This window comes from Strix aluco, chromosome 3 (assembly GCF_031877795.1).
Source record: "Strix aluco isolate bStrAlu1 chromosome 3, bStrAlu1.hap1, whole genome shotgun sequence".
Lineage (NCBI taxonomy): Eukaryota > Metazoa > Chordata > Aves > Strigiformes > Strigidae > Strix > Strix aluco.
This window is the reverse complement of record NC_133933.1, coordinates 45,416,703-45,429,716: the sequence shown is the minus strand read 5'-3', so window position 1 is coordinate 45,429,716 and position 13,014 is coordinate 45,416,703. Positions and strand designations below refer to the sequence as shown.

Below are 13,014 nucleotides of genomic sequence, written 5' to 3'. Positions count from 1 at the left end.
TGACCAGGAACCAGCTTTCCACTCACTCTCTCACCAGCTGTCACCCTCCAGTTGTACCTTGGTTTTCAGATGGTAAAAACTTCCATTCGGCCTTTCAGCACTTTGCATAACAAGGCCCCAGTTTCTCTGTCCTTGCACTGCTACCACTGCTGTGTAAATCTTAATAACAGGGCATGTAAGGTAGTTTCTGGAATATATGTCCCAGTGCTCCTGAAGTAGTCTCTATCACAGAAGATGAAGATGTGAGAAGTTAACATTTGAGATCAGGCTTATCCTCCCGCATCACAAGCACACAACAGAAGCACATATAGATGCGATCCCAGTTTATAAAATATCCGATGGTACCATCTTTGAGACTGTGTAAACCAAATGGCTGGTAGGTGATGGAAAAAGCCTGTTTATACATGTGTATGTATGTATATATATGTATATATGCATTCCTATTTAGTTAGTATTTTAGGCATGGTTATGGCTGACTCCACACTTTTCGTCCTACTGTTTGTATCTTCACGTGCACCAGAAACAATCAGCTTCAGTCCCAGCAGTTCTGTTAGTTTTTATCTCCTAGCATTTTCTAAAAGTGGCTCCTGGTGGCTTGTATAAATAAAAGCAGCATTTTACAGGAACAACAGATTTATAACTTTAATAAGACTGCCCTCCTTCCTGCATTAAAGTCTACAGTACATGACAAATCAGGTTAAGCAAGCTGGTATCAAATCTGAAGCCAAAAACGTTTTTGAGCCAAACCTTAATTCTCTGAAGAGCTTCAAGCTTATTTTCAAGATGTTAAATTATTGATAAGAAAAATCAATTCTTTTTCCAGCTCAGACAATGTCATATAGTCACAGTATATACAACAATAACTAAGGTAGCTTTTCTGTTTTATTAGCTTCACAACCCTTTAGAATTAAATTACCTACCTTTTCCTCTTTAGAATCCAGATACAGTCACTATGGACAGCTTCGCAACTATTAACTTCAGATGGTAATAAAAGATTTGTCTGAAAACAGACTGTCAGACAAAAAAAACATTTGACAGACCAGCAAATTCCTAAGTTTATTTATTAAACTAGTATTATTTAACCAATATCATTAAACTCAGACACTTCAGGAAATAAACTGAAATGCATTCTATTCTGACAACAAAATTTCCTCAAAGGATCTGAAATAATAAAACATATTCCAGCCAAAGAGGCAACAGAATAATCGCAAACAATCCTGGGAGAGAGTAGGCAGATGGCAAGAACAGTTCTTTGTGAGAAATAACCTTCCTGAAACAAAAATATTGAGTATCTACATGCATACTTTTGCTTAGACTTGTAGTTCCACAGATTTTATTAAGTTTCTATCTCCTAGCATTTCCAGAGGATATCTTGGGCACAACAAAGGATAAGATGATTTAATCTTCTGTAAAAGTATCCCAACCATTATAGTGCAAGATATATAAAAAAAAGGAAGGGGATAAAGTGCTGTTACCAATCTTTCCTGTTCTAAAGTAGAACAGCAGTAGTGAGTAAGCAATTATTTACAAAGGGGCAACAACCACCCTCATACCCTATCCCAAAAATAACCCAACCATCAGTTTTAGGACTTCATGATGTCATATGATGAGTTAATGAAGAAGTCTCTCCAGGGGTTGAAGATGTCCAGCTTAGTACATAACATGTCAATATCTGGTGACCTATACGGACAGAGGAGAAACAGGTTGGTTAGTTACTATGCTTCTCCCATTGGACACCTCAACCAATACACCATTGTCTTATTATGCAAAGTAAAAGAGTCTTAACGGATAAAAATGAATAGCTGTGTGCACACAAACAGAAATATCTTTTGTCCCCTGAATAGCCTACCAGTTAGGACACCCTCCAAGACTTATGTGCCAAATGCAAAAAATCTGCTCCCAGTTCTCTGAGGAGTCTCCCCAGAACACAGGAAAAATAGATTCTTTTCTGTAAGCAAAGTGAGCCAGCAACACTACAGCTCCCAAAATGTTCCCAAATGAAACCATTCAGCAAAAACAATGCCGTTGCAATTAACTACTAAGCAAGCAAATGCACATTTTTTTTCATGAATAAAGTTTCTCTAAAAAAAACCCTACTCAGTTCTAACATGAAACCCATAAAACTGGTAAATAATAAATACCTGTTTTTCTGTCAGCCACAATTCAAATGTGAGATACAATCTATAGCAAATATCCAGACAAGAAAACTATTTGAAAAACATACTAAAACCTCAAAATAAAGTGGAATTAATTTCTTTGTTGTAAATAACTCATTCTAAGCTCTGATTTCCATGGTACTGTTTCTGATCTAAGCAAATGAGAAATTTACTGTGGAAGGAAGCTTACCTAAGTGCTTTAGAGAGAGCTCACACGTCTAGGCAAAACACAGCCATTTGCAGAAGGTAAATAACAGATGTTATTTTTCCTTCTTCTTCTTACTCAACTACTACTGCATATGTTGCCTCCCTGCCCACAGAGCCTTCCCGATTTGCGCCGCACGCTGCGCCCTGCCCCTGAGGGGGTGAAGGAGCAGCAGCAGCGCGGGCGGTGAGGCCCCACAGCTCTCCCTACCCCCTGACAGAGGTGTCCACCCTGCGCGGCGGGACCCCGCGCTTACTGCGGCAACGCGCCGCGGCCCATCGGGCTGAATATAAACTCCAACGCCCCAGCTCGGGGCGGGCAGCTCCACACGTCTCCCGCTCTCTGCAGGGTGTTACCCCGGGCGCGCAGGGACAGCGGAGCCCGTGGCGCTCCCCTGCCCACATCCCGCCGCCTCAGGGGGCGGAGGACACCGCGGCCCGCAGCCCTGACCGGCGGGAGGACAGCGCCGGCCGCCGAGGGGACCCGCCGCCGCTCCTCACGCAGCCGCGCCTGCCCAGACCGCGGCACTGCCTCCCGCCCATCCCGGGCAGGGCAACGGCTTCGGCGCCCCCAGCACGCACGCGCCGCCGGACGCGCGCAGGCGCGCTGCCGCCTTTCCCCGGCGCGGACAGGCGGAAGCCGGGACGGCGCGCGGCAGCTAGCCTGTGCCCCCGCGCCTCGCGCCCTTCCCCGCCGCGCGGAGGCACACGGGAGCCGCGCGCGCCTCGACCCCCCCCCGGCGTGGTGCGGCCGCGGGCGGGCCCCGCCGGGAGATGATGGCGGCGGCGGGGCGGTGGCCGGGGGTGGGCGCGACGCTGGTGGCGGCGCTGGTGGTGAGGCTGGGCCTGGTGCTGTACGGCCTGCAGCAGGACGGGGCCATGCGGGTGCGGTACACCGACGTCGACTACCGGGTCTTCACCGACGCGGCACGGCTGGTGACCGAGGGGCTGTCGCCCTACCGACGGGCCACCTACCGCTACAGCCCGCTGCTGGCCTGGCTCCTCACGGCCAACGTCTACCTCGCCGAGGTCTTCGGGAAGCTGCTCTTTGTGGCGGGGGACCTGGCGGCTGCTGTCGTCGCCTACCGGGCCCTGCGGCAGCGAGGGGCGGCCGCCGGCCAGGCCTGCGGGTGCTGTGCCGCCGCCTGGCTCCTCAACCCGCTGCCCATGGCTGTCTCCAGCCGCGGCAACGCAGAGGCCCTGGTCGCGCTGCTGGTCCTCGCCACCCTGTACTTCGTGGAGGGCGGGAGTATAGGAAAGGCTGCGCTCTGCTACGGGCTGGCTGTGCATGTGAAGATATACCCCCTGACCTACGCGCTGCCCATAGCGCTCCACCTGCAGGGCAGATGGGGCGGCAGGGAAGGGGTGACGGACGCAGGGTGTGACAAAAAAGCAAAGTTTACTTTCGTAGCACGCCTCTGGCGGCTTTTTGTAAAGATGCTGAACCGTGATGTACTGCTTTTTGGAACGGTTGCTGGATCTGTCCTGGCTGCCTTGACTGTTGCATTTTACCATCTCTATGGCTGGGAGTTTTTGGAGCATGCCTACCTCTACCACCTGACCAGGAGGGATACCCGCCATAACTTCTCTCCCTATTTCTACATGTTGTACCTAACTGCAGAGAGCAAATGGAGTTTTGCCCTTGGGCTCGCAGCTTTCCTGCCCCAGCTGCTTTTGCTCCTGGTTGTGTCCATAGCATTTTGCAGAGACCTTGCCTTCTGTTGTTTCCTACACACTGCTATTTTTGTGAGTTTTAACAAAGTATGCACATCCCAGTACTTTGTCTGGTATCTCTGCCTTTTGCCCCTCATAATGCCTAGTGTTAAGATGTCCTGGCGTCGTGGTGTGCTGCTTCTCTTTCTGTGGTTTGTTGGACAAGGCCTATGGCTCGCTCCTGCGTACTTTCTGGAGTTCAAAGGATATAACACTTTTTTACTTATATGGTTGGCAGGCTTGCTTTTCCTTTTTATTAATAGCCTTATAATTGTTCAGATAATTTCACATTACCAAAAAGAAGCACAAGTTGCAAAAAAACTCAAACAATGGTAATAAACAGGCCAAAACCTAGAAACAGCCCTACTGTCCTCGATGAGGCTTTTCATACCACCAGCACTTTGTTTAATGTAAATGCATGTACATTGTACTAAAGCATGTTGTATGTAAATGATACTCTTTCAGGGCTGTGGGGGCACTGACCGGCCTTAAGTGCCCTGAGCAGCCCCAGTCCTGCCCTGAGCAGCATCTGCAGGTGTACCAGTTTCCCACGTTGACCTTGAAACTACCTTGTAACCTTCTCTCCAGCCCTGCCTCCTGCTACTCCTGACTGGACTCCCTGAAGGACCCTGGACCAGTTCATCACTTCCCGTATGTGGGGCTGTGAGTGGACTCTGTTACCAGCACCCGTGTCCACCTGCCGCCTCCAGACACAGCGTGACTGCGCCCTGGTCAGCGAGGGTATAGCCTGTGCTGGGGGCACTATCAGCTCCTGATTGTACCCTCTCCTTGCTACCTGGCGCCCTTTTTCTCATTGTTGCTTTATTTGTTGAGAACTGTGGCCTCTGTCTAGGAAGACACAGGAGATTATAAAGGGATGTTGGAGTTTGACAGTCTTGTACATTGCAGTATGTGGGTGGGGTGTTTTGCAAGGGTTAAAGCTAATGAACGAATCTAAGGCAATTGCTTAATATGTACACTGGGATTTTTTCTTTTCACAGTAATTTTAGCTATATGGTGTTTGTGGCCTGTACCTGGTCTTTCTTCAACGAAGCGAGAAAAAAGCGGTTATTTCATACAAGTCATTAACTTCTTGAAACTTAATTTATTTTAGAATTCAGATATGCCTGCTCGTTCAGATACTTATTTTTGCCTTTTCAGTGTGGTTTGAATTTTTGAACAGATTTGTTCCCCTTGCCATGGAGGAAGATTTTTCCAAATACCTGTCTTGGGTCAGAGAGATGTATAAGGCAAAAATATTTGTGTTCCTTACTGCTACAATCTAGAAAAGAGGCCACTACTTTAACCTGCAGTTAATTAATAGTTATTGTGGATGTTAACAGTAGCAAATGCAAAGAGGCAAAGTACAGCTAGAAAGGCACCTGCATCCCAAAAGCACTAGAGTTTATACCAAAAAGTAATTGGAAATGTAGTTTCTCAGTAGCTCAATATCTCTACTACTAAAAATAAATGAAAAAGAAAGTGAAAGAAGTTGAGGAAGTGGAGCAGTTGCCAGAAGAAGAGGAAAGTTTTAAAATAGGAAGCTCTACAACCTGCCAAAATGAGGTATTTATTCCCAGATGAGACTGAGAAGATGTGGAATTGTCAGGTGGTAGTGAGAGAAGTTCAGAGCCATTTCGAAGTCAACACTCTCAAGAACATCCTGCGAGAGGTCTGGTGTACACAGCCCTTTACAGAGGTGGAAACTAGCAATGTATTTTTTAATAAAATCTTGAGTTTAAATACGTTTGGCATATGTCAAATTTAAGAATTTTCATATTTGCCTCAGCTTTTATTTACATCCTAATGGGAAAGTGAAGCCCTTGGTGTATAACGTGGAGCAGAGCTTCATGGCAAAATAACTGTAACCACTCGGTGGGTTTCCCAGTGTTGTCAGTGGGAAAGGATGTGGCTGAGCGCGTCTGCCTTCCGGGTTCATGCTTGCCATGCTGCCTCTCTGAATCCTGCGCTCTCCTGAGGCAGCCCTTTTCCCCAGGACTGCAGTGGCTTCAGGCTTTCTTACGCACAGGGTTGTAGCTCTACCTCGTGAGGCTGAATTGCAGTGTTCTGATCTGTGAATTTTTCCTGTTGCTTCTCGTCCCCACTGAGGTGGTTAGGTGAAAGGAGAGGAAGCCTCTGAGCCCCCACAGCCCAGAGCCAAAGGGCGCATTACCAGGAGGTGTGACAATGTCCTTACACTGCTCTGGCCCAGTTCAGCCGTTCGGATGCTGTTAGGAGGAAGGATGATTTCCCCATGCAGAGCAGTGGGGGGTGATTCTGCTCCCCTGCTGGAAGGCATTCTGGTTTCCCCTGCCAGTCTGCACTCACACTCGCCTTCACATTGTGAAGATCCTGCCAGCCTCTTCTTTGTAAATCCAGAAATTCAATAAGGCAATGAATATTTTTTTGACAAACTGTCTTGTTTTTTCAGGCAGGTCATACAGATGTGGCACTGATTTCCTTCCCCTGGCTCTGTCTGGGTTGACGGAGGAATGACTTCTAGCACCAGCTTGTCGCCCTCTTCCACAGGAGGTTTATCAGTCAAAAGACTGGTGGTACAAGTCTCTTTCAGACACGGTTTAGTTTTATATTATCACCAAAACATTTTGTATGTGTTTTGAGTGTGTGAAGAGAAATTGTTCTGTGTGGTTTTATTTTCAGAGGTAGAGCTTGACATGCCCAGTTAGTGTGTCACCAGAAGACTGAAGAGGCTGTTCTGTGCCAACACCTCTATTCGCCCCAACCCAGCATGCAGGCGATAGCTCATTTTCCCTTGCGACTGATCTATTACCATTATACGTTTTTCTGTTGCAAATAGCATGTTTTCTTCCCCCAAAGCGATGTTTCATATCTCTTTAATAGACCTAATTATGCTGTTTCCAGACCTTTCCACTCCCCTATTTTTTCCTTCCTGTTGGCAAAGAAAGCAAATGAAAGCCAAAAGGTGTTTCCAGCTTCAAAAACCTTTACAAAAAAATAAAGGCATTTTGAGTTACTGTATTCATGACAGAAATGTAATGGTTTTTAGGTGGGAAGTAATTTCCTTATGACAAATACATTCTCAATTCACTAACAGCTAAATCATTTTGAGGCCTTCAGAAGACAAGTTCTGCAGCAACAGAGACTGAAGACTACCATCCCTTTGCAGGTTAATACCAGCCCTTCAGCGATGATTTAAGAAATTCGTGCATAAATAAATTATAAAAAGGCTTTTATACAAACTCAGATTTACAGTCATCAATTTAGTAATCCAGTATGAGTTCCTCTTTTTACAGTTGCTGTTTTGTAAGCAAGCTAGTCACCCAAATGTGTTTGGGATTTAGAAATAATTCACTGACTCATAAAAAGCTGGATGGGAGAAATGAACTGAAAGACAAACAGGAGAGATATTTGAGTTTAGATCTTGCAAATCGCTTTAGATAGTTAAGTGGAATTGAATAACTATTCACTGATAGAAAGCATTAAATCAAAATAATTGTAGCTGAGTGCAGAACAGGTTATAATTCATGAACAAGTCACGGTGATTAATTATAATGCTCTTAAAATTTACCAAATTCATTTCCTATGGAACATTCATTGCTTTTGATGGTGTTCAGATTCTATTGCTTAATAATAATTTTATGTTCATTTATCATCTGGTAATCAGGAACTGAACCAGAATTTCCTAATTCTGGAAATTAGGAACTCTGTATACTAGCTTTCATTCCCTACCCTGGGTTGCAAAATTCAGTCCTATTTTTTTGAAAAAGGATTGAAGTTCCCAATAAAATGTGTCTCATTTGCACACATTTTTCACACTGCACTGAAACCAGCCCTGCAGTGCAAGTGCAAGATGTGAAAGATGAAGTAAAAAGAAGAAAAGAAATACCAAGACAAAAAACATTTTTGCCTTGCTTTTTACACCATAGCCTATAGTCCAAAGGCTCCTGGCTGGACTTTTGTCAAAGCTTCAGCATTTAACAATGATTTGCTGTAAAATTTATAAATGGAATTACTCAAATAACAAGGTAAACAAAAATATAATAATAAGTGTTTCATTAGGTTTTAGTATGAGCATGCTATATTACCATCTCTGACACAATAACCATGTACTTGGTCCTTATTAAGTAACTGCCCTGTCTGTGTTACTAGCATTGTATTGACTCCTGTAATAGTAAAGGCAGCAATTATGTGCTCTGAACTGAGCTCATCAGTTTTCTTTTTCAAAGAAACCTTGAAGCTTCTATATTTAACAGCAGGGTGAAACGCCAACATTTTTCCTAAGGTTTAATAGAGGAAGCAAATGTTTGATCAAATTGCGCCCTTTTTTTTAGCTGAGAATAATGAGGCATCTATTTTAAAAGGGCTGCAGAAATACATAGTGAACACGTGGAACTCAGAAAGTATATTCTTCATATATTTCCCAAAGAGAGCTGCAGGATGCATACCCTACTGATAGCAGCATTATGGAATAGGATTATCCTGAATTTAGGACAAACCCCTTACACAGACTGAAACCCAAACACTCATGCAACTTTCTTGCTTAAGGGCATGTTTATGTGCATCATATACACAAACCTAAACATCTACTTGCACATACAGAAGCAAAAAGAAAAGTCCCAGTCAAGTGACCTTTGAATAACATGATTTTTCAGAGCTGCCCTCTGTAAAACAGGTTTCTTAAATGTTTCCTATATTCAGTACTCAAAATCTCTTAGTGACTCTAAAACTTGAATCCCATAAATTTTGATGCATATAGAAGGTAAAACCTATGCAGCAGGGATCTTGAGTTGTAACAGATGTGTCCAAGAACCAGCTATTTCTGACTATAATTGAAGGGACACATTTCACCAGTATCCTGATGTTCTTCATTACAGCAGTCTGCACTAGTCACATTGTCGGTGTAGGAGTCTTTATGCATGATAAATGAGGTCAGAGACCCTCATTTTTTATGAAGTAAAATTATCAGAAAGTTAATGTCTCTTGATGAAGCAGTACCATTTTGGGTTTTTTCTTAAATCACTTTTCTGTAAGTACCTTAAAAAATCCATGCAATAGATCAATGCAATCCATGCATTTTTTAATAACTCTTAAGTCTCTTTTTCATTGGACACTGTCCGGTATATACAAAGAAGACCAAAATTTGAGAGTTTTTAATGCTATAATAGTATCTTGTTTCAGCAGGATTCCTCATGACTCTGGCACGTGCTGAGGCAGGCATGGGTTTCTGCAGAAACAAGAGGTTGCTTATTGGAGGCAATCTTAATGCATAAATAAAGCTTTAGCTTCAGCCTCTTCATATTCTTAGAGCTTAACTTTGAGCCTTTAACATTCTCTTCAGACAGAACATTTCATAGCTTGCACATAAAGACATGACAGATAAGAGATCCTCACTATTTCCTGTGGAAATTGGTGGGGAAGCAAGCTAGAGAATCTGTGGAAGAAATGTCTAAAGGAAGTGTCTGTATCTGATCATGTATGAAGACAGAACTTCAGCCTTGGAAATGAGCTGAAATGCAGGCAACTTGAGCAGTAAGCCCGTACTGTGAAACCTACATTATTTATATGAAGGGTATTCTATCAAGTGTGTTTTCCCTTTTTACAGGAGGAAAGTGGGATCTTGGTAGCAATTGTCAGGCTGGATGAACATAACCTTGCTTCCTTCACATTATCATAAGTGGGTCTGTAGGATGTTACATCATACAGTAGCACTTGGGGAGTTGTACAGGTGTGACTTGTATAAGCTGTTAATAGGCAATATTGTTGGTGTAGCAAGAGAGTATTAGTGAGCAGTCACTCTGAAACTGCTTTATGAAGGTTAACTCAAGTAAAATCTGATTTCTGCTTCACAAGTCAGCAGCTGTGCTAATAGAGATGGTAGTGTTTTGACAGTAATTTTCCAAGGAGAGCTGCACTCTGTGGCCCATATGCTTCCATTCTGTGCAAAAGAACATTAATTCAAATCCCCTGGTGATCTGACAGTCAATATTTTTTTAATCTATCCCATGTCCCTCCCACTGATCCAATAGATTGAATTAGCCAGAAAGCAGGTTTAGAACATGAAGTGGAAAACAAAGCATGATTACCCTTCCTTTATTTTTCCACACTATATAGTGTGAATATGTTGAATAATTAAGATTACCTTTTGGAACACAGCCCCATTTGAGCTAGGTGTTAGAGTACTTTGTTAATATAAGGTATTTCACCCAAAAGCACCTGAGGGAAAATTGACTCAATGGGCTATATGGACTTTTGACAAATGATAGTAAAACTACCGATAGTTTATGTCAGCTTCAATATTGGTACTCTTTTGCCATATCTTTCCATTATAACAACAATATAACAACTAAAAAGTTAACCAAAAATAGCCATACTTGTAAATTCTAGTTTCCAGCTTCTCTTACTCAAAGTGTTTGGAGGACACACATAGCCATAAACTAGTAAAGGAGAACAAATGCTATATCACACAGTATTAATAATTAATTAATAATTATTTCTTTCCCACAGCTGACAACTTCCTGAAGAAAGCAGCACCTTTATTTTTTTTATGCACAGTCTGGAAATTCACATGAGTAACAAGTGCTTCTCCACCTTAAAACTATCAGATGTATTTGAAAATAGATTTTAATTACCCTTAGCACTTCCAAGTTTAGTGCTGGCAACAGCCACCTTGTTAATTCCAGCAGTACAGGAACTGAAGTCATGACCAATTTTCCTTCATGCTCTAATAAACTGGTTGATTAAGTATAAGAAAGTTTGTTGCTGGAAGTGAACCAACTGTTGTTTGTTCACTGGAAGGAAATACTGCATGGCTAGGGCCAAAATTTACATGTGCAAGATGGAGTGAAGTGATCAAGAAATAAGGGCAAAAGTAAGGGCCCTGGAGATCTTGACTGTTGTCTTGCTTCTGCCACTAATTTATCATTAACGAGTGATTTCAGCTTGCTGTGCTGTTTGCCTCTGCCACTTTTGAGTGCTTGATCAATTTAAATGACAACTTACTCAAGCCAAGATGTGTCTCCTCATCCATTCCTGTAACATGCTACCATGAAGTGATTGCAGTCTTGTTTGAAACAGTTATGAGCCTGATTGTTAGTAAACCATAAACACTTAACGAAAGACGTTTTGATTAAAAAAATATTCAAAATACTTTTTTTTTTGCATATATTTAAACCTTTTCTGCAGAATATATTAAGTTCTCAGGTGCATTCCAACATTGCATTTGTATAAGAGGGTGGACTACTGCTGAAGCTAATCTGGAAGCAGATTAACAGCACTCATGGTAAAAAGCAACAATTAAGAAAAATAATTTAGAAAATTATAGTGTAGATATCTCAAGTAAGTAAGATTTTATTATTAGTTGTCTGCTTAGATTGTATTGGAAAGTTCATATTGAAAATGTATTAGGGAAATGAAACTGCAGGCAGCTCTGCAGCTGGTATAAATAGTTACTATTGCCTCAGATATGAGAAATAACAGCTGGAGAACTGTTTCTGTGTATTCATGAAGCATCCTATATATTATGACGTTATCCAAGAAAAAGTTACTAGTTGTGCGGCACTATAAAGGCAAATTACAATTCTGTGTTCAGATACATGCGAAACAATGAATTCTTTCACCTTGGTCTTTCTCCAAAACTTTCGTTAAAAGATGCACAGATTACCAAAATGAAATCCAGACCAGATGTGCTGTGCCAGAAGCAGTTACAGGGTGCTCTAAATTTGCTTCAGCCTTCTAAGCTTCTCAAACAAGTGCATGCTCAGTGTGGGAGACCATAGGTGGTGGTAACGCACAGATGCAAACTTCCTCACAGCATGCCCAGAATAGATTTTTCCATGGTTCTTAAGGCACTCAGATGTGGCCTTAAGCTATACTATAATAGCAATATATATTTCCTCATATATCTATACATATCTTAAAGATACATATATATCCTGTATAACTATATATATCCTCATCTATAATAGTACAACAGCAAATTCAGGGACTGGATAAGCATCTAAGGACATAGGAAGAGGCACCTTTTGGGTTACAGGGCCATGTCAGGCCCTTTACCAGGACGTAACAATAGCCTGAGAGTGAAGGGGCAGATTTGCCTCTTAGTAAAATGTATGATGACAGCCACCAATGTGTTACTTTATAATGTGGAATCCCAATTGCTTCTTAGCAGTGGAGTCAGGCATGACCACATATGCAAAAGGAGAAGCACGCAAATAAGTGTGACTCAGAGCAAAAAGTAATTTTCATTATATTTATTTCATATATAATGTGAGGTCTAGAAAGGTTAGAAAGTCTAGAATTGTGTCAGTAGAGAAAACTGATGTGAAGACTGAACAATGGTTGATCCTTCAGTAAGAAGTAACTGACACCAGCCCCAGTTCCCTTGTTACGTATGTTCAGAGAAAAAGCTCACACATAAATTGGTGAACGAATATTCTCCTAATTTTGGATGCACAGAACGCTGAGGGTGCTAAATTACATGGCTATGAAAACAACTGGACAAATACATAGAATAAAAATTTATCAAGTGCTATTAAATACAAAAACCATCTTCTCTGGTCTTGGCAATTCACTAAACTGCAAATCATGGCAAACTAGGGAAGCATTTCTGGGGAAATCTCTGCTCTGTTTGTCTAGTTTTCCTATGCATCTGTTGCTGGCCACATATGGAGAAGGATACTGATCCAATCCATGATGGTTGTTCCTAGGTTTCTAACCACACAAGTGTCCCCAGCAGAGCATTCCCATAGCCAAGTATGCTCAGTTACTTGTTTATGCCCTTGCTTTTACACCACTTGAAGTTGTATGTCAGATAACATCTCAGTTTTGGGCCTGTGCATGTGCTTGCTCTATTTTTTCCAGAGTGGATGCTACCAGATTGTGCCAGTAAACCACAACTGCACCTTGTTTCTTTGGCATTTCACAGATGACAATTAGCAGCTGGTGACATCGATAGGTGAGA

The 13,014-nt window shown here is 42.4% G+C and overlaps 1 protein-coding gene and 1 long non-coding RNA gene across 2 annotated transcripts; one reads left to right on the top strand and one right to left on the bottom strand.

Moving 5' to 3' along the window:
• Positions 1–1,030: 1,030 nt before the first annotated feature.
• On the bottom strand, positions 1,031–2,803 carry LOC141921755 (uncharacterized). The gene is made up of 2 exons (XR_012622766.1): positions 2,347–2,803; positions 1,031–1,680 (listed from the first exon to the last, which is right to left on the bottom strand). It is a non-coding gene; the product is annotated as an uncharacterized LOC141921755 (long non-coding RNA).
• Positions 2,804–2,999: 196 nt separating this feature from the next.
• On the top strand, positions 3,000–5,809 carry PIGM (phosphatidylinositol glycan anchor biosynthesis class M). The gene has a single exon (XM_074818375.1). The coding sequence runs from the start codon at positions 3,135–3,137 to the stop codon at positions 4,407–4,409; it is 1,275 nt and encodes a 424-aa protein (XP_074674476.1). The 5' UTR covers positions 3,000–3,134; the 3' UTR covers positions 4,410–5,809.
• Positions 5,810–13,014: the final 7,205 nt, after the last annotated feature.